The 22,467-nt window shown below is 49.1% G+C and overlaps 1 protein-coding gene across 1 annotated transcript; it reads left to right on the top strand.

Moving 5' to 3' along the window:
• Window positions 1–227: 227 nt before the first annotated feature.
• On the top strand, window positions 228–18,976 carry Dhcr7 (7-dehydrocholesterol reductase). Its single transcript, XM_028771265.1, has 8 exons — window positions 228–393; window positions 6,792–6,883; window positions 8,106–8,328; window positions 10,725–10,815; window positions 11,429–11,642; window positions 13,454–13,658; window positions 16,045–16,176; window positions 17,602–18,976. Exons 2-8 carry the CDS (start codon window positions 6,798–6,800, stop codon window positions 18,064–18,066), a joined length of 1,416 nt encoding a protein of 471 aa, XP_028627098.1. The 5' UTR covers window positions 228–393; window positions 6,792–6,797; the 3' UTR covers window positions 18,067–18,976.
• The last annotated feature ends 3,491 nt before the right edge of the window (window positions 18,977–22,467 follow it).

The following is a 22,467-nucleotide window of genomic DNA, read 5'->3' as shown; positions in this document are numbered from 1 at the left end:
TCCTTCTTTCCACCAAGCAGAGTGGGACCGGAGACCCCAGGGGCGTGGGCGGGGCGGGGCCGGTCCTACTGTCAATCTCAAGCCTGCCGCCGCCGACTGGCGGGCCTGGTGGGCTCCGAGTCAGCTCACTGCCTTTACCAATCACAGGGCACGGCTCGCGAAATCCACTTCCGATTGGCCGTTTGTGACCTCACGTCATCTGGAGGCGGAGCTTCAGGCAGACACTTAGGGCGCTGCGGGAGATCGTGGATTAACTGCCTGGACCCAGCACGCAGGTGAGGATTCGCTTGCACGGACCAGGCCAGAGTGCAGGAGAAGGACGGTGAGCACAGACGTGGAAGGTGGAAAGCGTCGAGAGTGCAGAAGAGTGGGCCGTTTGTACAAAAGAAGACAGTGAGTATTCAGAAAGGAGGCAGTTTGTGAGATTGGGGGTGGGATGTGTATGTAGATCAGGGTATGCACGTTTGCAGGTTTTAGGTAGATTGGTGAACAGATGTGCAGATTTAGAGGCATGTGCACAGGAGAGGGGGCTGTGTGCTCGGGTTTGAGGAGATGTGTGCTGAGGGAGGGGGCCTGAAGTTCGGGTTGGGGGGAGATGCTTTGCTCCCCTGCAGTAAGATGCACCCGTGATCAGGTATGGAAGTGGACCTTGCTTAGCTTAGCTGGGGCCTGTGGGCAGGAGAGGCAGCTATCTCTTGTGGGATGAGGGTCCAGCTTCCTGGGGGACCTTCGAATGCTCAGGTATAGAGAGGCAAGTATAGACTCACCCCTTGGCCCACCCTCCTACCTCAGGGCATATAGGGCCCCGAGAATCTCCTCATTGGATTTGAATAATTCTATTTATTCTCTCAGGAGATAGATGGATTGCCCACTGGCATGAAGATCATACCAGGCATACCTGGCCTCCCCAGGTTGTGGAGAGTCCTCTGTCCCCCTAAAGATCAGGATGGTTTTCAGAGGAAGAGTTCAAACAACCGAACATCTTTAATTTTTGAGCTACTTATGCTAGAATCTTCTCGAAATTTCTCTTTAAAACAAAACAAAACCAAAGTAGTTGATGGGTGTAGAGGGTCTACACACTACATGCCAAAAAGAGGTGCACCTAGTAGTGTACAGTAAAGCCCTGCTGCCAAAGAATTTGGTCAAAACAAAACAAAAACCATTTGACCAGAAAGGAGGGACAGTGATTGTGCAAATGAGAATTTGTGGAATGATCTGGAAGGGTAATGAGGCCTGGGATGGCCTTGAGGGAGGAGAAAACACTTTTTGTTTCACATTCGACATATATTTTAGAACTTCTGAAAAGCAGAGATCTTGTAGCTTTGATTAGAACCAGAGATTATTCCAAATCTCAGATCATTTCCTTCCTCATTGGGCTCATTTCTGGGGGCTTCAGGAACTACTGTTTCTCCACAGGGACTCCAGGCTTTCAAGATAAATCAGTCCAAAGTTCTGTGTTCAAGAGCGTCAGAGGAGTCCCTATGCAGACCTCACCAGCCTTGGGTCACTCTAGAAGCCAGCCTCCCTGACCTGAGGAAAGTGGTGGGGCCCAGTGAACCCCCACATGCCACTTAATTATAGAAGCTCTTCTGCTAGAAAAAGCAACGAAGCCCCAACATGCCACTGTTTGTAAGGCTTCCGGAGATCTAGAACCTCTAGTCTTCCTGATCCTTCTGTGATACAGGAGGGAGGGGCTTGTCCCTGCCGACACCTGCAGAGCCGGCTCTTTCTAGCACTGGGTGCCAGAACATCTGATTTCTTTGATGATTTTCAGTGGGTGTGACATAAGTTTACGTGTCTGTACAGAGCACTGCGGAAGGTTCTTGCATCTGCCTGCTGCCACAGACCTAACTATTTGGTACATGTAGGGGCATATGCTTCTCACCACATACCCATTTCCAGGATTTCCTGCCTTTCCGTCTTAAAATCCAACCCAAAGCTAACAGATCTTTAGAGTGGACACCCTACTGCTTCTGGAATATTCCAGAGACATAGATGTTTCTCTATATGGAAGATCCCTGGAATCTGATATGCAAAGTTAGCCATGTCATCATTATTGTACAGCCTCCCAGTGCCAAGTGGAGCACCAGGCCCAGTCTTGTCTCGTAGGCCATGTGAGCAGTTGCCCTGTCTTCTGCTTTCCCCAGTGTCTCATCTGTGAACATTATTCATTCTTCCGGTGGGCTGGGCACCTGGCACTTGGCAAATGCTTAATGGATTGTAGCTCTGGCAACAGGCTGTGTCAGCCTGTGAAAGCCCGGCAGAGGCTCCTTGTAGACGTACCTTTTTGTTGCCCCTTCAGGGTGTGGAATGACCAAGCTGTGGCCACTAAGGTCTGGTGATGTCTCATACCCTTTCCAAGCAGAGATCTGAAAGACCCGCCTTTCCCCAGCACTTTCCGTGTGAGTTTCTCACCACCCTGAGTCCACCCATAAGCCAGGCCACGCCAGCCCACATGGGTCTACTGGGGGAGAGTCTACTCCCATGACACACCTCCCCAAACTTCTGACCTACAGAAACCATGAGAAGTGGTGAAAGGCTTGTTTAGGTTTGCCATACCCTGGCCTTGTGCTTTCTGCTGACTTAGTAGCTGTCTCCTGACCTCCACACATGCTCCCTTCCATAGGATGAATGGATGGATAAGTAAATAAATATTAAAAACTGACACATACATATAACCCGTAGTACATAGGAGATGAAGCCAGAAGGGTTAGAAATTAAAGGTCGTTATTGGCTACACAGCAAGTTCAAGGTCACATGCCCATGTAGAAGGACAGGCCAGTCACCTTCCTCTGTGCTGGGTGTCATCCCTCAAGGCCACAGGTGTTCTGCTTTAGAACCAACCACCCTTCCATTTCAGGGTGTTTGCATCTCAGGCCGTGGTGCCCTACACGGCCCCTCCCCTTGGCTCTATAGTCATCAGGTTCGTGGTGAGCACTTTTTGCTTTTCTCTTCCTGAGTTGTGACTGAAATCATCCCAACTCCTTAGGTGTGAACATTTTTCAAGTTGCTGTGTGACCGAGCTGCCGATGGTGATGTCTGGTCAGCTGAGCAAAGCCTTCAGCTTTCTTGACCTGAGTCATGTTATGTCCTTTGCTTTTCTTAAGACAGGGTCTTAAGACTTTTTTGCTCTGCTGACCTGGAACTCACTGTGTAGACCAGTTGGGCCTCAAACTCACAAAGATTTATCTGTCTCTGTCTCTCAGGTGCCGGGATTAGAGATAAGGATACCACCATGCCTGGCCCATTGGTTTCATTTAGCATATGGGGTACCAATGAACCTTTCTCATCTGTCCTTTATAAAGATGACCATCATAAATCCTTGGGGACATAGGCTTATGTACCACGGAGCACTCAATAGGTGCCTGATTCTCTTAAATTCTCATGGAAACTGGTTCCCAATCCATGTCGTTCTCTGAGCTACTCTATGTTCTTGATATCTCAGTGGCTTCTAGTATGTTCTGTTGGTATGCGCCAGCTGCAGGCTGAGTGCCAGAATGGTTTTTATATGTGCAGGTGCAGCATCAGCATCCCAGGAAAATCTATTACTATCTGTCAGGCCTACCTGTGCTGGCTGTAGCACTCCTGAGGCTCTGGAAACTTCCATTCACTCACCCCAGCTCAGCCCTTCAGGCGCCTGCTGACACGGCTCAGTCATCCCTAGATGGACTCTGTTGAGTGTGTACCCCAAGCCCTGAGTCTGTCCCTTACTTGATGTCAGCAGTGACCTTGACACATACAGTGTGGATCCTTATCTGCTGTTCACCCTGACATTTCAGTCTCCTGGGTTACTTTGCTGTTGTTGTGGCCTCTGTGGCACGCTGTTGTTTCAGCTTATGGACAAGGATTAATCAGACCTTGGGGGACTTCTGAACCTGGACATTTCGAGAGCCACTTTTGAGAAAGACAACATCATTCTATTGTGAAACCTGTGGCCCAGAGGTCAAAGGTGACTGTGTTTGCTCACAGTGCCCTTGAGCATGGGCAATAGAAGCGAGGCACGGTTTTAAAAGCTGAAAAATAGGCTGGAGAGGTTGCTGAGTGGCAAAAAGCACTGGCTGCTCTCCCAGATGACCTGGGTTTGCCCAGCACCTATATGGTGGCTTACAACTATTGGTAACTCTCTTCAGTTCCAGAGGGTCTGCCATTTTTTTCTGCCCTCCTTGAGTAGTGCACAGACAATACAAGTAGACAAAATCCCTATGCACATAAGATTAAAAAAAAAGAAAACTTCAAAAAGCAACCCCCAAATGAAGGAAACAGTGCACCAGTCACATGTCAGCTGTTCAGTGAGGCTTGGGAGTGGGAGGGGACCCCCTCTACCCAGCCGCCACATATTTATATCTTTTTACAGAATCTGGTGCCTGTGACAGAGGTATGACTGCATACATGAGCTCCACATAAATTTAAAACACTTACTATTGTACTTTTTCAGAGTCTCATGTAGACCAAGCTGGCCTTGAACTTTCTGTGTAGTTTAGGATGGCCTTGAACTCCTATCCTCCTGCCTCCAAGTACTGGGAACTTGGGAGTGCACTACCACACCTTTGTGCATGCTAGGCTCTGCCAACTCTACCAACTAAGCCATAGTACCAGCCCCACTTGTTATTTTACTTTAATCACATTTTCTGTACTGTTTTCGGAGGGGAAATATGCCATAGGACATAGAGGTCAGACAACCCATAGGAGTTGCTTCTCTCCCTCCACCACATATGGGTAACAGGGTTTGAACTCAGATTGTCTGCCTCAGCAACAGACACCTTTCCCTACTGAGCCATCTTGTCAGTCTTTGTCTTTTTATTGTTTCATGGTAGACAATGCATGTTATTGCTAGGTGTGGTGGATCACACCTGTCCTCTCAGTCACTGGGAGGGTGAGACAGGAAGATTGCTGTGAGTTCCAGGCCAGTCTAAGCTGTAGACTAAGTCTCTGACTCAAAAAAAAAAATTTCAGAAAGCATGTCCTCTATGGACAGTGTTCTTTAGTATTTTAGTATCCCCAGTGTTGAGGCCCGAGGTTCTCTCCTCATGGGCTTGCATAATTTTCTAGCATAGTAGATTATCAGAAATCAATGTTGGTGCCAAGCTTTATATCCTTGGGGCTTATCTATGAGTCAGGGCAAGAATAGTACCAGTCCCCTCTGTTGAGACTCCTGGAAGGCTTGTGGGCACGTGGCCCTGGTTTTACTGTGATTAATGTAGGCACTAGAGATCGGAGAGATAAGGGAACCTTTGGTAGTTGTGTGGGACTGTAAATGGGGCCATATACCGAGTGCACTGTGTGTGCTGCTGGGCAAAAAGCAGTGTGATAGTTTCCAGGGGGTGGGGGCTTGGGATGGAGGAGTTGGGGTGGGGCTATCAAAAGCAGGTTGATATATCCAGGCAGCACAGGCTCTGAGGCCAGGATTACTGGAGAACAAATACTTCTTAGAGGCAGATCTCTCCCGTGCCCCCTTTTCATCCTCTGTGTGTTCTCTCTCTCTCTCTCTCTCTCTCTCTCTCTCTCTCTCTCTCTCTCTCTCTCTCTCTCTCTTTCTCTCTCTCTCTCTCTCTCTCTCTCTGTGTGTGTGTGTGTGTGAGAGTTCGTGCACATGCTCATATGTGGGTGGGCAAGTGTGTGCCATGGCCTGTGTGAGTCGAGGTCAAAAGACAACTTTTGAGAGTTAGTTTTCTTCTGCCATGTAGTCCTGGGGATCAGACTCAGGTCGTCAGATTTAATGGCAGGAATCCTAACCTGCTGAACCATTCTGTCAGCCCTGCTCTGGCACCATTTCACTGATAGTGCGTGCAAGCCTGCGTGTATGCGTGCCTGCGTGTATGCGTGCCTGCGTGTGTATATGTGTGTGAAAAGTGGGTGTCCTCCTTACTTGCTCTCCACGTTAGCTTTTGAGGCAGCATCTGTTGCTGAACTCTCAGCTGGCTGACTTGGCTAGACTGCCTGCCAGAGAACCTCAGGGCTGCTCTTTCCTTTCAAGCACTGGGATTGCAAGATCTGTGCTGCTGAGCCTGGCTGGGTTTTTTTTTTTCTTTTTTTATCATGGGTTCTGAGAATTGACCTAAGGTCCTCATGCTTGTATACTAAATACTTTACTGAGCCTTCTCCACTGGCCCTCTGAGAGCTTTTAAGATATTACTTTAAATCCCTGATATCTTAAAATTTTACAAGCTAGACTTGTTTTGGAGGGGGAGGGGAAGTACTGAGGTGAGGAAACACCTGGAGACCTTATCTATGACATGTGTCCTCCCCTCAAGGCCCTGGTTGGGGAGGGATGAATAGTGAGCTGCCTTCTACTGGAGGGAGTGGGACAGTGCAAAGCATGGGTGTGCAGTGAGCCGAGTTATTCAGAAGTTAAAGGAACAGGTTACCCTAGAGGGAAGCCACTTCCCATTAGCTGGTCACAATCTACTGAGAAGGGGACCCTGGACCTTTTACACTAGTGCTGTACAGGGACATCTGTAATCATGCTCCAACCAGAAGAAGTAGAGCATACTACCAGGAAGGATGAAAGCCATATTCAAAGATGGTGAAGATCCTGGGGTCTGGAGGAGCAGAGATGAGTCCCTGTATCTGCCACAGCTGGGGAAAGTATTGAGCGAGCTGGGAAGGTTGGCTGGGAGGGAGTGCAGGCTCAGCAAGGGCCTTCTTTTCTTCTCCCAGAGTCTGTTGTAGGTAATCTGGTACTAAGAAAGTTACAAAGAAAAGTTAAAGAAAGTTACCTGCTCTAGTCAGCTCTTGAGTCCTGGTGGGGTCTAGCTTTCTGAAAGGATCTGAGCCTCTCTTCCTTCCCTCAGGGGCTGATGGCTTCGAAATCTCAGCACAACGCTCCCAAAGCCAAGAGTCCCAACGGCAAGGCTGAATCTCAGGGACAATGGGGCCGTGCCTGGTAAGGGGCTTGCCTGTTTTACTAGCAAGAGGGTGAAGCCAACTCCCAAGGGTTTCAGCCTCAGGGATGTTATGGATCTAGAAAAAAAATTATTATTTTATAAAGACAAATGAAAGGTAAGCTGTTTTCCATTCTATAAAATAAAGAATTGGAAAGAAGAGCTTAGAAACCATTTTGGGGCCGGGCGGTGGTGGCGAACGCCTTTAATCCCAGAACTTGGGAGGCAGAGACAGGTGGATTTCTGAGTTCGTGGCCAGCCTGGTCTACAGAGTGAGTTCCGGGACAGCCAGAACTACACAGAGAAACCCTGTCTCGAAAAAAACAAAAAAAAAAAAAAAAAGAAAGAAAAAGAAAAGAAAGAAAAAAGAAACCATTTTGGGTATGCTATCCCTTGTCTGAAGTGCTTGGGGATGGAAATAATCTCATTTCTGACACATGTGTGTGCATGCAAGCACACACACACACACACACACACACACAGAAATGTATATATATCCTGATATATCTTAAGGAGAGGATTATAAGAACCTCACATTCAGTACATGAAGGTAACCTGTTTGCAGCGTGCCTATGTTTTTAATGCAACTTATCACTTGAGGGCAGGTGTGGGACTCTCCTCTGCCTTACCCTGTCAGGAATCCAGGTTTTTCAGATGGCCTAAAGGAAAGCTGGGTTGGTGTCATGGTGCTCTTTCTGCCATTGAGCAGTGTGAGTACTTTGTGTGTTAAGTGTATTTAACACATGAAGTGTGTCAAGTGGATAGGGCCTCGGGGTCGGTAAAGGCCCCCTGCACTCATGTACTGGTCTCTGGGCTTTTTGTTGGTAGTCACAGATAGGAACCTTCTGATGCTGCCACAGAAGCAGTGTGAATGACCTGCCTTGGCTGGAGAGATTTCTGAACTGATACTCTTTGCCACCAGGTTCTAACTGGTGTGAAGAAGAGGCCAAGGGCACTTTGGCAACCCCACATGACTCAAGGGGATTGGAGGGCATGTCAGAGACCTCTGTGGGGCTCAAGGCACAGAAGAGAGTCTCAAAGGGATGGAAGAGTGTCTTAGGCATCCCGCCATGGAGTTTGAGGGACAAAAGGGAATCTCAGAGTCCTCCATGGGGCCCAAGGATGGGACATTTCTGTCCAAGGGACAGAAGGGTGTCTCTTAAGTCCCTTGTGGGGCTTGAGAACAAGAGCCCTCATGGTAACCACCCTCTGTCCTTCTCTCAGGGAAGTGGACTGGTTCTCCTTGGCCAGCGTCATTTTCCTGCTGCTCTTCGCGCCATTCATTGTGTACTACTTCATCATGGCATGTGACCAGTACAGTTGCTCGCTGACTGCCCCCATGTTGGATATAGCTACAGGCCATGCTAGTCTGGCAGACATCTGGGCCAAGACACCACCTGTAACAGCTAAAGCTGCCCAACTGTACGCCTTGTGGGTCAGCTTCCAGGTCAGTTCACTGCCTTGGGGCTGGGGTACAGTGCATGGATTCTGCTGCCAGGGTCTTGTCTGGGATGCAGACTTCTGACCCAGAGTGATGCTCACATTGTCAGGATGCAACAGTTACCTAGAAGCAGATACACAGAGCAGGAAGCACCTATGTGTCTCATTGTATCCTTCATGACTCCCCGTCCCCCTCCCCCCCCCCCCAAGTCCCCCAACATGTCTGTAGCTCAGCAGCATGCCCTACTGGGCAGTGAACAAAGCTGCCAATGGGAGGGCATAGGGTGCCGAGGGGGTCCCTTCACACAGCTAGAATCTTTCACAATAGCTTCTGGGAAGAGTTGTCCTAGACTATACTGCTTCCAAGAGCTGCCAGATAGACCTGGTCCTGAGTGTCTTTGTCTGTGATGCAACCTCTCTGACATGAAAACTAGGAGCAGCTTTCATAGGTTGGATGTTGGACACGGATGTAAGTCTACACCTAGGACAGGTTAGGGAGCCACATGGGACACAGATGTAAGTCTACACCTAGGACAGGTTAGGGAGCCACATGGGACACAGATGTAAGTCTACACCTAGGACAGGTTAGGGAGCCACATGGGACACAGATGTAAGTCTACACCTAGGACAGGTTATGGAGCCACATGGGACACAGATGTAAGTCTACACCTAGGACAGGTTAGGGAGCCACATGGGAATCAGCTCAACCTTTTTTTTCCCCTGGTAGAATCTTGCTTTGAGACTTGTCTCTCCCAGGGCCCAAGCTTTTAGTCTCCAGGGTCTCCCTCCTTTTCATGACCTCCTTCCTCTAGGTGAGAAGGAAAGCATGACTCGTGGTGTCTAAAGCATGGAAACAGCCAAGCTAGGAGTGGATAAACAATGCATGGTCTGTCATTAATAGAAAGCTACTGGGCTGTAGAAAGGATGGGCCTCTGATACAGGCTACCTGTTGGGCCAGCATTGGAAGCAGCTGCCAAGTGGAAGATGCCAAGACCAATTGGAGCAATTGTATTTATGTGAAGTGTCTAGACCACGTTCACACACTGGAAAGATTGGTGGATCCCAGGGACTGTGGGAGAAGAGGAGAAACAGTTGGCAATGGGAACAGGGTTCCCCCTTTTTAAACAACAAAAAGTATTTGGGTACAGAGGTTGAGACAGGTTTTTTTTTCTTTGTTTTTTTGTTTTTTTGTTTTTTTTGTGTAGCCCTGGCTGTCCTGGAACTTGATCTGTAGACCAGACTGGCCTTGAACTCAGAGAAGTATTTTTTAAAAAGATTTATTTATTATATGTGTGTGGATGTTTTTCCTACACGCAGGTATATATGTGTGTGTGTGTGTGTGTGTGTGTGTGTGTGTATGTATATTGTGTGTTTACAGTGCCCATCGGAGGCCAGACAGGTTACACACAGGTGTGAGCCACTATGTGGGTGCTGATGCTGGCGCTGGGAATCTAACCCATGACCTCTGGGCGTATAGCAGTTGCTTTTATCAGCCAAGTTTTCTCTCCTCCATCCTAGGATTCCCTTTTGTCTTAGTTAGGGTTTTACTGTTGTGAACAGACATCATGACCAAGACAACTCTTATAAGTACATTTAATTGGGGCTGGCTTACAGTTCAGAGGTTCAGACCATTATCATCAAGGCAGGAGCATGGCAGCATCCAGGCAGGCTCCTGAATGGTGCAGGAGGAGCTGAGAGTTCTACATCTTCATCTGAAGGCTGCTAAGCAGAATACTGGCTGGCTTCAGGCAGCTAGGATGAGGGTCTTAAATTCCACACCCACAGTGATAACACCTACTCCAACAGGGCCACACACTCTAATAGTGCCACTCCCTGGGCTGAGCATACACAAATCATCACAAGTGTCCATCAGATTATGGTGATGATTGCCTGGTCTTGTGAGCCTGTTAGGTGACTCTGAGTTGTGATGTTGAAAGGGTGAGCTTCATGGGATGTGGATCACAATCAATGCTTTTATTATTATTTTATGTTTTTTTTAAAAAACAGGCTTTTTTTTCAGAAATTACTGATTTTTATTTTATATGCACTGGTGTTTTATGTGCATGTGTATATGTGTAAAAGTGTCAGAACGCCTGGAGCTAGAGTTACAGCCAGTGGTGAGTTGCTCTGTGGGTGCTGGGAATTGAGCCTGAGCCCTCTGGAAGAGGAGCCAGTGCTCTTAACTGATGAGCCATCTTTCCTGCTCTCATCTCAATGTTTTTAAATGGCTTTGAAAAGCCATTTGGGAGGACTCATGTGTCCCGGGAAGCCTGCCCAGCTTCTTCAGTGGTAAGCTCTAGAATAATAGTCTTCCTTGCATCTGCCCAATAAAACCAGACCAGATAAAATCACACAGCTATCCCCTGCAGGCTGCCAATCTTTCTACCTCAAATTCTATTTCAGGTGCTGCTTTACTCCTGTCTTCCTGACTTCTGCCACAGATTTCTGCCAGGTTATGTGGGAGGCATCCAAGAAGGTGCCATAACTCCAGCAGGTAAACTTTGCCTTTGAGTTGGTACGTGTCTTGCCCTGGCCAGTCTGTGTCTCTGGCTCCTGGAGTGGCTCTCCCATGCTGCATTCCACATAAGAACCAATTTAGTTTGGATGCTGTCCACCGTCCTCAAGGTTCTAGAGAACATTCGTGCTATTGTAGACATGGCACGTCCACACTCAGGAATGCAGTCTCTGACTCTGCTGTCTTTCAGTCCTACTGCTTCACGGCAGTGGGAAGACCCTGGCTTCACACCGCAGAGGCACTGCAGCAAACACAAGGGGAACCTGGGAGAACACTGGGTTGACTTAGTCTTACCTGCCACATGATTGACCTTGCTCGCACCTCATAGTCCTGTCCTCAAGTTGGGCTGGATAACGCCGGTGAGAAGCAACACAGAACAGCTGCAGCCTTGTAGTATGAAGAGTGCTGCTAGCCTTTAAGCCTGGGTTTAAAACAGAAGATGCGCCCCCATCCCCTGTCCTTTGGAAGGGTACCAGGGGGCTCTAGCCAAGGGCCACACCAGCAGAGGTCAAGGAGCAGATAGGTGTGAGGCAGGTACATGGTTAGGCCAGGTGATCCAACATGAGTACTCTCTCTGATTGTCTCTCTGCAGGGATTGTAAACAAGTATGAGGTGAACGGGCTGCAGGCCTGGCTCATTACCCACTTCCTCTGGTTTGTGAACGCTTACCTCCTATCCTGGTTCTCCCCCACCATCATCTTTGACAACTGGATCCCATTGCTATGGTGTGCCAACATCCTGGGCTATGCCGTGTCCACGTTCGCAATGATCAAGGGCTACCTGTTCCCTACCAGTGCTGAAGACTGGTAAGTTGCTTAGTGTCTGGGCAAGCCTAGAATGGGTGTTGGATACCTCCACTCAGGGCCTGGCAAAGAAAATTGAGACGTGAGATATGGGATCAGCCTTTTGGACGCCTAGACTTTCTTGCTTTAACAACTGCTAGCAGTAGCCAAGGCTACCACGGGAGCAGTTAAACTAGAAGGACAACTTCTGGCTGAGGAGAAGGTAGATCATTGCCTCTTTCTTTGGATTGTTTCTTATAAAAGAGCCTTAGAAAGACTCTTGTTATCTCAGCAGCTTTACCGTAGCTGCTTGCTAGGAGAGCCCCTGCTTGCTCACAGTGTTTTCATAGATACTTTGGGTTGGAGATCAACTCTCCAGTCCATTCCATCTACCCATCTACTTCTCCATCCACCTACTTATCTGCTTACGCATCTGCCCACCCACTTATCTGTTCATCTACCTATCTGCTCACCCATCTACCCATCATCTACCCATCCTTCTATCCACATACCCATTATCTTCACATCTGTCTACTCATCCACCTCTCCACTCACACAGCCACTCACTGTCTACCATCTAATCATCCATTCACTCTCCACATAGCCACCCATACACCTGTCAGCCTATTTACCAACCCATCCACTCATCTATCCATCCACCCACCATCTACTCACACGTCTACTTATCCTTCTGCCTACCTGCCTATCTACGCACATAACATCCATCCATCTACCTATCCACTCATCCATCTATCCACGCATACACTCATCCACTTATCCATCTATCTACCTATCTATATATCCATCTAGCCACCCACTCACCCATCTGTCCATCCATCCATCCATCCATCCATCCATCCATCCATCCACTCATCTACAAACAGATAATTGGTGAGTTCTTCTGGAGTTCTTAATTTTGTCTGGGGATGCAGATGAAAACAGAGCATCACTTTCTTAACTGTTGGCTTTGACTTTGAGCAATGAGCCTCAGATGAGAATGTTGGACGGCTTGTGTTACCCTATCTGCAGTTTACTACCCTACTGCATTTTATGGCTCCCAGAGCCGTTGCTGCTTTTGTAGATGTAATAATTGGTTCTTTCTGTTTAGCCCAACTGTGGGAACTAGTTATGAGAACCTGCTGTCCCAGCTAGCAATAATCCCTGTGCACGCACAGTAGGCTATACCTAGGAAGGGTCTTCACCCCAATTATCTCAGCTGATTCTCTGCCCTAGTCTCAGATGAAAGGTTTACTGTGGGGCAGGTGACCAAAACCATGAACTTGGTCACTAAACTTGTGGAACAGGGAGAAAATTGGGACTTAGGCTGTGAGCACAGGACATTTGGCACATAATCCAAGTACCCCATGTTCTGTGTCTCTGCCAAGCATGAGCTCAGTGTACTCTGAGTGACAATGAATGCAGATATGGGGCTGAGGGCAGGGCTGCCATGATCTCCCCTGCACGGACACTTTAAAGTCACAGCTGCGTCTGGGGTACCTCTTTCAGTAGCTAGCATCTGAACATTGGTATCCACAAAGCTAAGTGAGCTATGTGTGGCAAGATACACTGGTTGATTAAATGTGTCTTTGGAGAGCAGAGGATATGGCTCATTGATTAAGAAAAACACTGGCTGCTCCTGCAGGGGACCTGAGTTCAGTACGTAGCACTCACATGACAGGTCATAACTGTCTGTAACTCCAGATCCAGGGGATCCAATTCCTTCTTCTGACCTCTGAGGACCTCTACCCACATGGTGCACAGACAAGCATGCAGATAAAACACATAAGATAAATCTAAAACAAGATCTTAATGTGTCTTCTGTCTATGTTTTTAAGCAAATTCACAGGCAATTTCTTCTACAACTATATGATGGGAATTGAGTTCAACCCCCGCATCGGAAAGTGGTTTGACTTCAAGCTGTTCTTTAATGGACGCCCGGGGATTGTGGCCTGGACCCTTATCAACCTGTCCTTTGCTGCCAAGCAGCAGGAGCTTTATGGCCATGTGACCAACTCCATGATTTTGGTCAATGTCTTACAGGTAACTTGGTGTGCTTACAGCCAGGGAGGGTGGGGCACCACACCTGCTGGACTCTGGGAGAGTTCCCAGCATGCCATCCTGTTCAGACCTGGCCCTTCCAGGCCACAGTGAGTACATGCTAAAAATATACCATTACATTGATGCTATTGTGCCAGCCCCCAAAGGGACAGCATGCAGTCTGGCCTGAGCCAAGGATGATTCCCTTAAGTGCTGGCCTCAGATGGGATCTGAGAGTACATGGGCTTTTGTTCACTAGCTAGAGAAGAGGGATGGCAGGCATGCTCTGGGCACAAGGAGTGACCTGTGTAGTCCTCATAGTGGGAAACTTTGAGACCCTGTAGAAGGTTCTCTGTCCTGAGCAGCCAGAACTAGGAAACTTGTGGCCAGATGGGACCAACACAGTGACCCTTTTGGAGGTTTCCATCCTTCTGTTAAAGGCAGTTATCACTCAGGAGGCTGTGGCAGGGATTGTTATGGTTTCAAGACTGGCTAGGGGCTACATAATGAGTTTGAAAGTAGCCTGGACTACAGAGTGAGAGCCTATTTCAAGAACAACAATAGACTAGGGAGAGGGCTGTGTGGCTAAAGGGCTTACCCTGAAAGCATGAAGGCCAAAGTTCAGATCCTTAGAGCCTGTGTAATTCCAGCCTCAAAAGACAGAGGCAGGGAAATCATCAGAGCAGGCTGACCAGCAAGACTAACCATATCAGTAAACTCTGGGTTTGACAGAGAGACCTTGCCTCAATGAATAAAGTGGAAGATTTCAATCTGTGGACTCCACGTGCACAGACATTTGTTCATGCACCGACATATATGTGCCCACACACATACCACATACACATGTGTGAAAAAGAAAAGAAAGGGGAGGAAAAAAACAATGTGGGAAAAAAAAGTGCCCAGTGGTGCTAGGGTGTAGCCTGGGTCTGGTGTGTCCAGCAGGGCTACAGGGTGCCAGGGGCAAGTGACTGCAGATGAGGAAGAGGCACAGGCACACTTCAGGCTGACTGACTGTATGCTGGGTGAGGCCAGACTGCAGACTCAGGACTGGATGGAGTAAGTCCTGGCTCTCACCAGCTCTGGTCATGTGGACCTGTGGACCTGAGGAATGGGTGACATGGCCAGGACCATGGCCTTTGGGAGGGATCTTCTCTGTGGTCCTCCATAAAGCTCCTTCTGTGCTGGGGCAAAGAGATGGATGGAGAAGAGATGTACAGAACACTGGGGTCTGGGCTCCTTAGGCCAGCTTCCTGGCACAGCCAAGTCTCAGGAAGCTGGGACTGTGTGTACGTATTATAGGCAAATCCTGTCATGCCTGCATAATGTACCACATTTGCAACTGTGACTAACACACTTAGCACCCTAGAGATGAATCTAGAGTCTCTGGAAGGTTCCCTGTGTGTCCAGCTGTATTCACAGCTTATGGGCTCATGTAGGCTTGGTCCAGCAGGGCATTAAACAGGGTCCTAAGAGAGAATGGGGAAAAACGGGCAAACGCAAAGAACCATGGCTCGTCTATAGGCCGATCAAACCGTAATTTTTACTTTTTTTCACACAGGGATTATATACACAAAAAGGCAGGATGTGGGGAAGGGGATGACACAGTAAGTGTTCAGGGGGAATACAGTTATCTCCCAGAACAGAGTGTCAGCTGGGTGAAGGTTCAGGGGACAGATCACTATGACTCCGCCTATGATTCACTTGTCCGTATCTAAGTTGGTACTATCCACCAAGCTTAACTATCTACAAGTCTATGACTATTCAGGCTGGCAATTTTCCACCAAAGCTGCTTGTTTACAATAGCTTATAGTTGTCTGTTTCAGTGTTTTTCCACAGAGACCCAAGACTTTGTGTTAGCAGGCAAGTATGTCAGGCCTATGGCTGAATTTAGGCCTTCAGTGTACAAGCAGGGCTGCCCCTGACATAGGCTCCCTTGAAGTGGGAAGTGACAAACAAGATCTTTGCTTGTGTCCATCTCTGTAAGTGTACCTGAGTCTCCTTGGACACCGTGTGTGTGTGTGTGTGTGTGTGTGTGTGTGTGTGTGTGTGTCATGGTTCTTATGGGCAGCTGACAGGGACCAACACTGGGACATTCACCATATGGATGTCTATGTTAGTGTCTACCATGGCACTTAGCGCCAGCTTCCCAGGGACAGTCCATGAGCTCCTCCATCCTGAGCCCCCTCTGCTCTGAGATCCACATCTCTTGTCACCCATGGGTGCTATATCTGGGAACCCTTCCTGCTGATGACAGTGGCCCCACCACCCTTCTAATGTTCCCAGCCCCACAGTAACTTAATCAAGTTACTTAGCAATACCCCAACTGCCTGACCCCCATCTCTCCTTTGCATGGGGCTGTGATGGTGACAGTTTTGTCTCTGTCTTACAGGCCATCTATGTGTTAGACTTCTTCTGGAATGAAACCTGGTACCTAAAGACCATTGACATCTGCCATGACCACTTTGGGTGGTACCTGGGCTGGGGAGATTGTGTGTGGCTGCCCTACCTCTACACGCTGCAGGTGAGGAGGAGCAAGGGGATAGGACATGGTGTTTCCAGCTTCATGGGCAATGGCTGTGTGCTCTTCAGGTGCTCCAGACTGACCTTGAATGGATACACATGCTGAGCTTGCCACGGTGTTAGTCCTTGGGGTTCACTGAGCCAGTGTCCTCTCCCAAGTGGGGAAAGCTCCCTGCATCACAGATATCTTTGACCCAGTATGAGATTTGGTTCTCACTCCATTCATCCTACACTGAAAGTACCAAAGTGAAAAGTGCCCTTAACACACCTGGCCTACCAACTGTAGCTCATCCTTGCCTTCCCTAATGCACACGTGGCCATGATCGGGCAAAGTCATCCCACAGAAGGCTTGGAGGGCTGCTGAGAACTGGACTGCAACTGAACAGCAGATTGTATGGACTGGTTTTCACACCATCTTAGGCTAATTCATGTAGCCACCTGTAATTGGTCTGGGAGGACCTGGGATGGCACCAGTGTGAGTGTGTCCCTAATTATCCCTGTGGTCAGAGACCCATGCCCCCAAATCAACTGTGGAGCCATCAGGGTGGCCAGCAGTGACTTGAGCCGGGCTGTATGTCTTTATTCTGACCCACTTGGATGTGTTGGCACTGTGGTAGTAGTGGGCCTGCTCATCAGCCCTGCTGCTGCCTCGAGTGGCGGGAAGGAACTCAGAAGGCTGTTGGCCTCTCCAGGTGGGAATCAGTGAGGTGGGCCTCTGTTGGCTGGTTGCATAGCTGATGGGGACGTGGGTTGTGGAAGTGGTTTGGCTACCTATGCAAGGGTGCTGGGAAAGCAGTTGTTCCCTGCACAGAGGAGGGGGAGAGTAAGGACTTGGACAAGTGTCAGCCCGACTCACACTGTAGGTCCTCGCCAGCCATTAGCAGCTCACATGGTTGGGTTTCTGCACCAACTGGGCACAGGCTCCTGGGCCACCTCACTGTACCTGTAGTGCCAGTGTGTGAGCTGATGACAGAGACCACACTTACACAGGTCTTTCTATCTAGCAGGCCTTGTTTCAGCCTCAGGATACAATGGCCTCTATGTTAGGGAGTCCACAGATTAAACCAAACATGCATTGGAAGTAATTTTTTTAAAACTTGCTGCTGGGCCTGGTGGCACACACATGTAATCCCAGCTCTTACGGGGTTGAGGTAGTAGGGTCAAGAGTTCAGTCCCCTCAGCTGCATAGTAAGTTCGAGGTCAGCTTGGGCTACATGAGACCATCTCAAAACAAAAACGCTAATCCCTGAGTGCTGGGATTACAGATGTGTGCCTTCACGCTCCTTGTATCTTACTTAACATAAAAGGAAGCTGGCATGACGAGTCTGGGGCAGGGGCAGGGTCTACACTTCTTACCCACACTGATGCTCACCCTGCTCTGTGATGGGGCCACCCTTCACCTTTCTTCCCTCACCCTCTCTCACAGGGCCTGTACTTGGTGTACCACCCTGTGCAGCTCTCCACCCCCAATGCCTTGGGCATCCTGCTGCTTGGCCTGGTGGGTTACTATATCTTCCGAATGACCAACCATCAGAAGGACCTGTTCCGCAGGACAGATGGGCGCTGCCTCATCTGGGGCAAGAAGCCCAAGGCCATCGAGTGTTCCTACACATCAGCCAACGGGCTGAAGCACCACAGCAAGCTGTTGGTTTCCGGCTTCTGGGGTGTGGCCCGTCACTTCAACTATACTGGTGACCTGATGGGCAGCCTCGCCTACTGCCTGGCTTGTGGTGGCAGCCACCTTCTCCCCTACTTCTACATCATCTATATGACTATCCTGCTCACCCACCGCTGCCTCCGTGATGAACACCGCTGTGCCAACAAGTATGGCCGTGATTGGGAGCGCTACACAGCCACTGTGCCCTACCGCATCCTGCCCGGAATCTTCTGAGGGCCATCCTGGGAAGCATAGAGAGGTGTCATTGAGTGTGTGGAGTTGGGTGCATGGGGCCCGGCGTCTGGCTTTCTCCTGCAAGGACCTCCTCAGTTTGCTCATCTGGAGAATGGAGAGCCTGGTGTCCCATAGTGTCTGGCTGGTGGCAGCTGAAGAGCTGAGTTCACACTGATGCCCCAGAAGAATGACTTCTTCTCTCTGTTAAGCATCCTAAGGGCAGTGGCTCTTTCATGTATGTCTGTTGGGAGCCCACAATCTATGCTGTCTAGATAGCTTAGGCTTACCAGATGTCTCCCAGGATTGGGCCATCCTGGTAAACTGGAGACAATGTAGGATCTAAAGAGTTTGGCAATATCACCTTCACCTCCCACCTGCCTTGGTGGGCTGGGCTCCGTTTCTGTCTGAAGCATGTGCAGTGTTAATTGATCAGCAAAGGGTTCAGGGACCATTGAAGAAGTAAGGCTTTATGTTTATGTTTATTTTTATGTTTATGTTCTTATTTTTTGTTTTTACCCCAGGAATGCAAGACAGTGGACTGGGATATCCAGGGGGCACTGCCCACTGCACAGTCCCTGGCTAACAAAATCTTTCTGACATGAGACAGGGTTCCCAGGACTCCCTGAGTACCCATCTAGCTACTCATCCATCCACTCTTCTCCAGAAGGTGCTTCTTGTTTACCCCTGAGACTTGGCTCAGAGGTGAACAGACTCAGCTCAGACAACCCAGACTATATCACCAGTCAGTGGCTTCAGCCACACCTTCCCCAGCAGGACACCCAGTGTTGGGAAAGGAACCCATTCTCATTAGGGACACTGCCCCCGAAAACTCAGGGTATTCTGTAAAACTAGATAGGCTTATCTTAGCCTTGCAGGCAGTTCTTTGTATTAAATCTGCCTTGTTAAATGAGTCACCTTGTGCTGTTTCCTGAATGGGCCTGACCAGTACCAGGGGTGGGAGTTGGTATGGGAGTGAGGTCTGTTATATGATACAGGATGGGACCCCAAGAAGTATTAGAGTCAATGCCTGGGCACTATCAAAACTTCATGTCCTACTTTGCTTTGGGGTGAACGGAATGAAACCCTCCTTAATTCCCCTATCAGTCCAGAATGCTTCTAGGTCATTTGCTTGTCAGAGGTGAGAGGTGAGGAATCCATTCCATTTGCCAGTGATAGGAAGCCACACAGTGAATAGAGCCACACAGTCGAGCCTAGACCTCTCTTGTTTCTGGAGTAGAGGTGTACGAGAGATGAGTGGTGCCCACAGCCAGGACACAACTGGTCTACTTCCTCTTAGAGATGGTTGAAGATTGACAGCTACTCCTGGAGAAACAGCCGTGAATCCCATCACCCTGACTTGGTGTTTACTGGGCCTGCCTGTCTGAGAATGTAGGGCATCTCTGTTGGTCAAATGTCGGCACCTTTATTTCTCCTTTGAACAAAGTCCTTTTAAGGAGGCTGGGTGCGGTGGATGTCTGCTCTGCCTTCTGAAGATTGCATAGTCTTAAGTAGGTGCCCCTCTCTTGGCTTCAGCACCCTCATTTGTGTGCTTAAGGTCAGTATTCTGGTCTTCCTACATCACTGGAGAAAGACATTCAAGTGCATGGGAAGAGGTTCCCATGTTACTAGTGCTTGCCAGTTGACTATGGTTCTAGTTTGTTTTAGCCTGGGAGCCCAGTTAGACTTTGGTGCATTGGTGCCCTCATACCTGATGCTCCCTGCTCTCTGCCATCTGTGGGCCTACCTGTCCTGCCACCAAGAGATGAAGCCCACTCTTCCCTCTCTGGAGTAAAGACAAGAGTAAGCCACAGAGTCCCAGACTATAGACTGTGTCAGTCTCTGCCAGTCACCCACTGCCATTCTCCATGCAGCTTCAACCCAGGCTTTTTATGACCCTTCCAGAGTGGGGCCAGCTGAACTGTGCTCTGGGCGGAGCCACCCTGACACTCTCCTCATATCTCATCGGGCATCAGACAGGCCTAGATTGAGTGCTGGAAACATGAGCACCTTCAGAGTGGCTGGAAGGGTTACTTGTCCTGTGTCCCTGGAGATAAAAACAGGATCTACCCTGTTGGTTCTAGTGACAGGGCCAAGACACCTTTAGAATACAACTTCACAGTCAGTGTAACACACCTGTGACTCCGAGAGGGCCCTTGGTTACACATACCTTTTGTGACAATATTGGGTGATTCAGCCAAATGAGTCTAGGGGATGAGGGGATTGAAGCAACTTGCCCTGAAGAATGTGCCTGTCAGGTAGCTGAGTCCAGGTTTAAAAGTGGGTGTCTACATTCCAGCCCCACTGCAAGGGATGGGCCAGGGGACCTGGGCAGAGTGCAGGTAGTATTCCATTGTTCTGAGATCTGTTCCACAGCATGGAAGCCATCATTGGTGATATGCTGTTTCCCCTTTTTAGTTTGGTTTTGTTTTTTAGGTAAAGTTTCCCATATAGTCAGGGTTGGCCCAGAATCTGTGGCAATCTCACCTCAGCCCCCAAGTCCAGGGGTTACAGATGTGTACCACCATGCTTGCCTGGCTTCTGGATTGAAAATATTTTTAAAAGTTATTTTAGATTCTTTTTATGTGTATAAGTGTTTTGCCAGTATAGATGTTCTATGCTGGTACCCAGAGGCCAGAGAGGGAAATGGATCCCCTGAAACTGGAGTTACAGATGGTTGTGAGCTGCCATGTGGGTTCTGGGAGCTATACCCCAACCCTCTGGAAGAGGGCCCAGTGCTCTTAACTGCTGAGTTGTTTCTTCAGCCCCTGGTTTAAAATATTTTGAAAAAGAATTGCACTTGAGGGCTGGGGAGATGGCTCAGTTTACGGTAATGCGCTTGCTATGCAAGCTTGAGGACCCGAGTCCTGATCCACAGAAAGCCAGATCTGAGTGTCAGTAATCTCAGTAGTGTCAAAATGGGAGCCAGAGACTTGGTTCTCCGTCACACACACGCACACGCACACGCACAGAGGGGGGGAGGGGAGGGAGGGAGGGAGAGAGAGAGAAAGAGAAAGAGAGAGAGGGGGAGGGGGAATGATTTGATATAAGCCATTCAGAGGTGCCTGTTGTTCCTGCCCTTAGAGGCTCAGGGATAGCAGCCACTTGGTTCCCCCTCAGCCTCCTCCACAAACCACAGGTGTTAGCAGAAAGCTGTCTTGCTCCTTGCTTTGATTTGAGGAGTATTGTCTTTGGAGAAGCCCAGGCCTCTGCCTTCCCAGGCAGATTGGCAGGCAGCCAGGTGTGAACCAGAGGTCACGAGTGCCGCACCTAGGGCACTGAGATCAGCTATGCACAATACCTTCTAACCCCTTTATTCTCGGCTGTTCTTGCCACGTTTCTGGTTTTACAATCATGCTCTCTGGCTCCAGCACCTCTGGCTGAGAATTCTCCTGGGGCTGGGCTAAGGAGCCAGGAGCTAAGAGCCAGGAAGGAATTCTCAAAACCTGAGAGCCCCTGATCCCAATCCTGCTCCCTCAGTTGATGGTAACCAAGCTGCAGTTCCTGGAAGGAACTCTGGCCCTGGTGGCAAGTCTCTCAGTGAGCCTTCGTAAGTCTCCTCACTGTGGATTCTTCTGCTGCAGCAGCAGCCTCCAAGATGGCACCCTAAGACTACCTGCAGGCAATCCTGTGATCTGAAGGACTCTCCACACAGAAGAACACTAACCTGTGTAACCAACAGACTGTAGTAACACCAAATGGAGCCTGTCTTCCAGATGTGCATGGAGGCCACAGTACTTTAGCTTGTGGTCTCTGGGCCCATGGTTTTGGTGGGAAGCCACCCTCATATCCTGAGGACCCTCACCAGCCTGGGCAGAGGCTTCCCACCCATAGCCACATCTGTGTAACAAACATGAGCTGCCTTGGAAGCAGAGTCCCTGTCCCTGTGGAGTTTTCAGATGAGATGGCAAAGGGGTACCTTTCATAGCCTCACACAGCAGCTCAGGCTGGGACTACTCATTCTAGTGCTTCAGGACTCCCACACCTCAGAGACAGTGTGATACATGATAAGGTCATCATTGGTAAGTTTGGCGTGTTACATAGGAGGGTGAATCAAAGGTACAGGGAAATGAGAGATAACCCATCCTTCTAGCAATGGCTTTATGACTCATGAACCACAGTCTAGAAAGTTCTGTTGGAAAGCCTTTCATTTGGTCCCATCTGGTTTCATGCCTTGGTGTCTTGGGGGTTTTGTTGCTATGAAAAAACACTGAGGACCACAGCAACTCTTACAAAGGAAAGCATTTAATTGGAGGTGGGCCTATAGGCCAGAGGTTTAGTCCATTGTTATCATGATGGAAAGCATGGTGGCATGCAGGCAGACATAGTCTGACACCTCAAAGCACACCCCTAGTGCCAGGCTTCCTTCAACAAGGCCATACCTATTCCAACAAGGCCACATCT

Source organism: Grammomys surdaster, unplaced genomic scaffold (assembly GCF_004785775.1).
Source record: "Grammomys surdaster isolate TR1022 unplaced genomic scaffold, NIH_TR_1.0 205, whole genome shotgun sequence".
Lineage (NCBI taxonomy): Eukaryota > Metazoa > Chordata > Mammalia > Rodentia > Muridae > Grammomys > Grammomys surdaster.
This window is presented reverse-complemented; position numbering and strand designations above follow the sequence as displayed.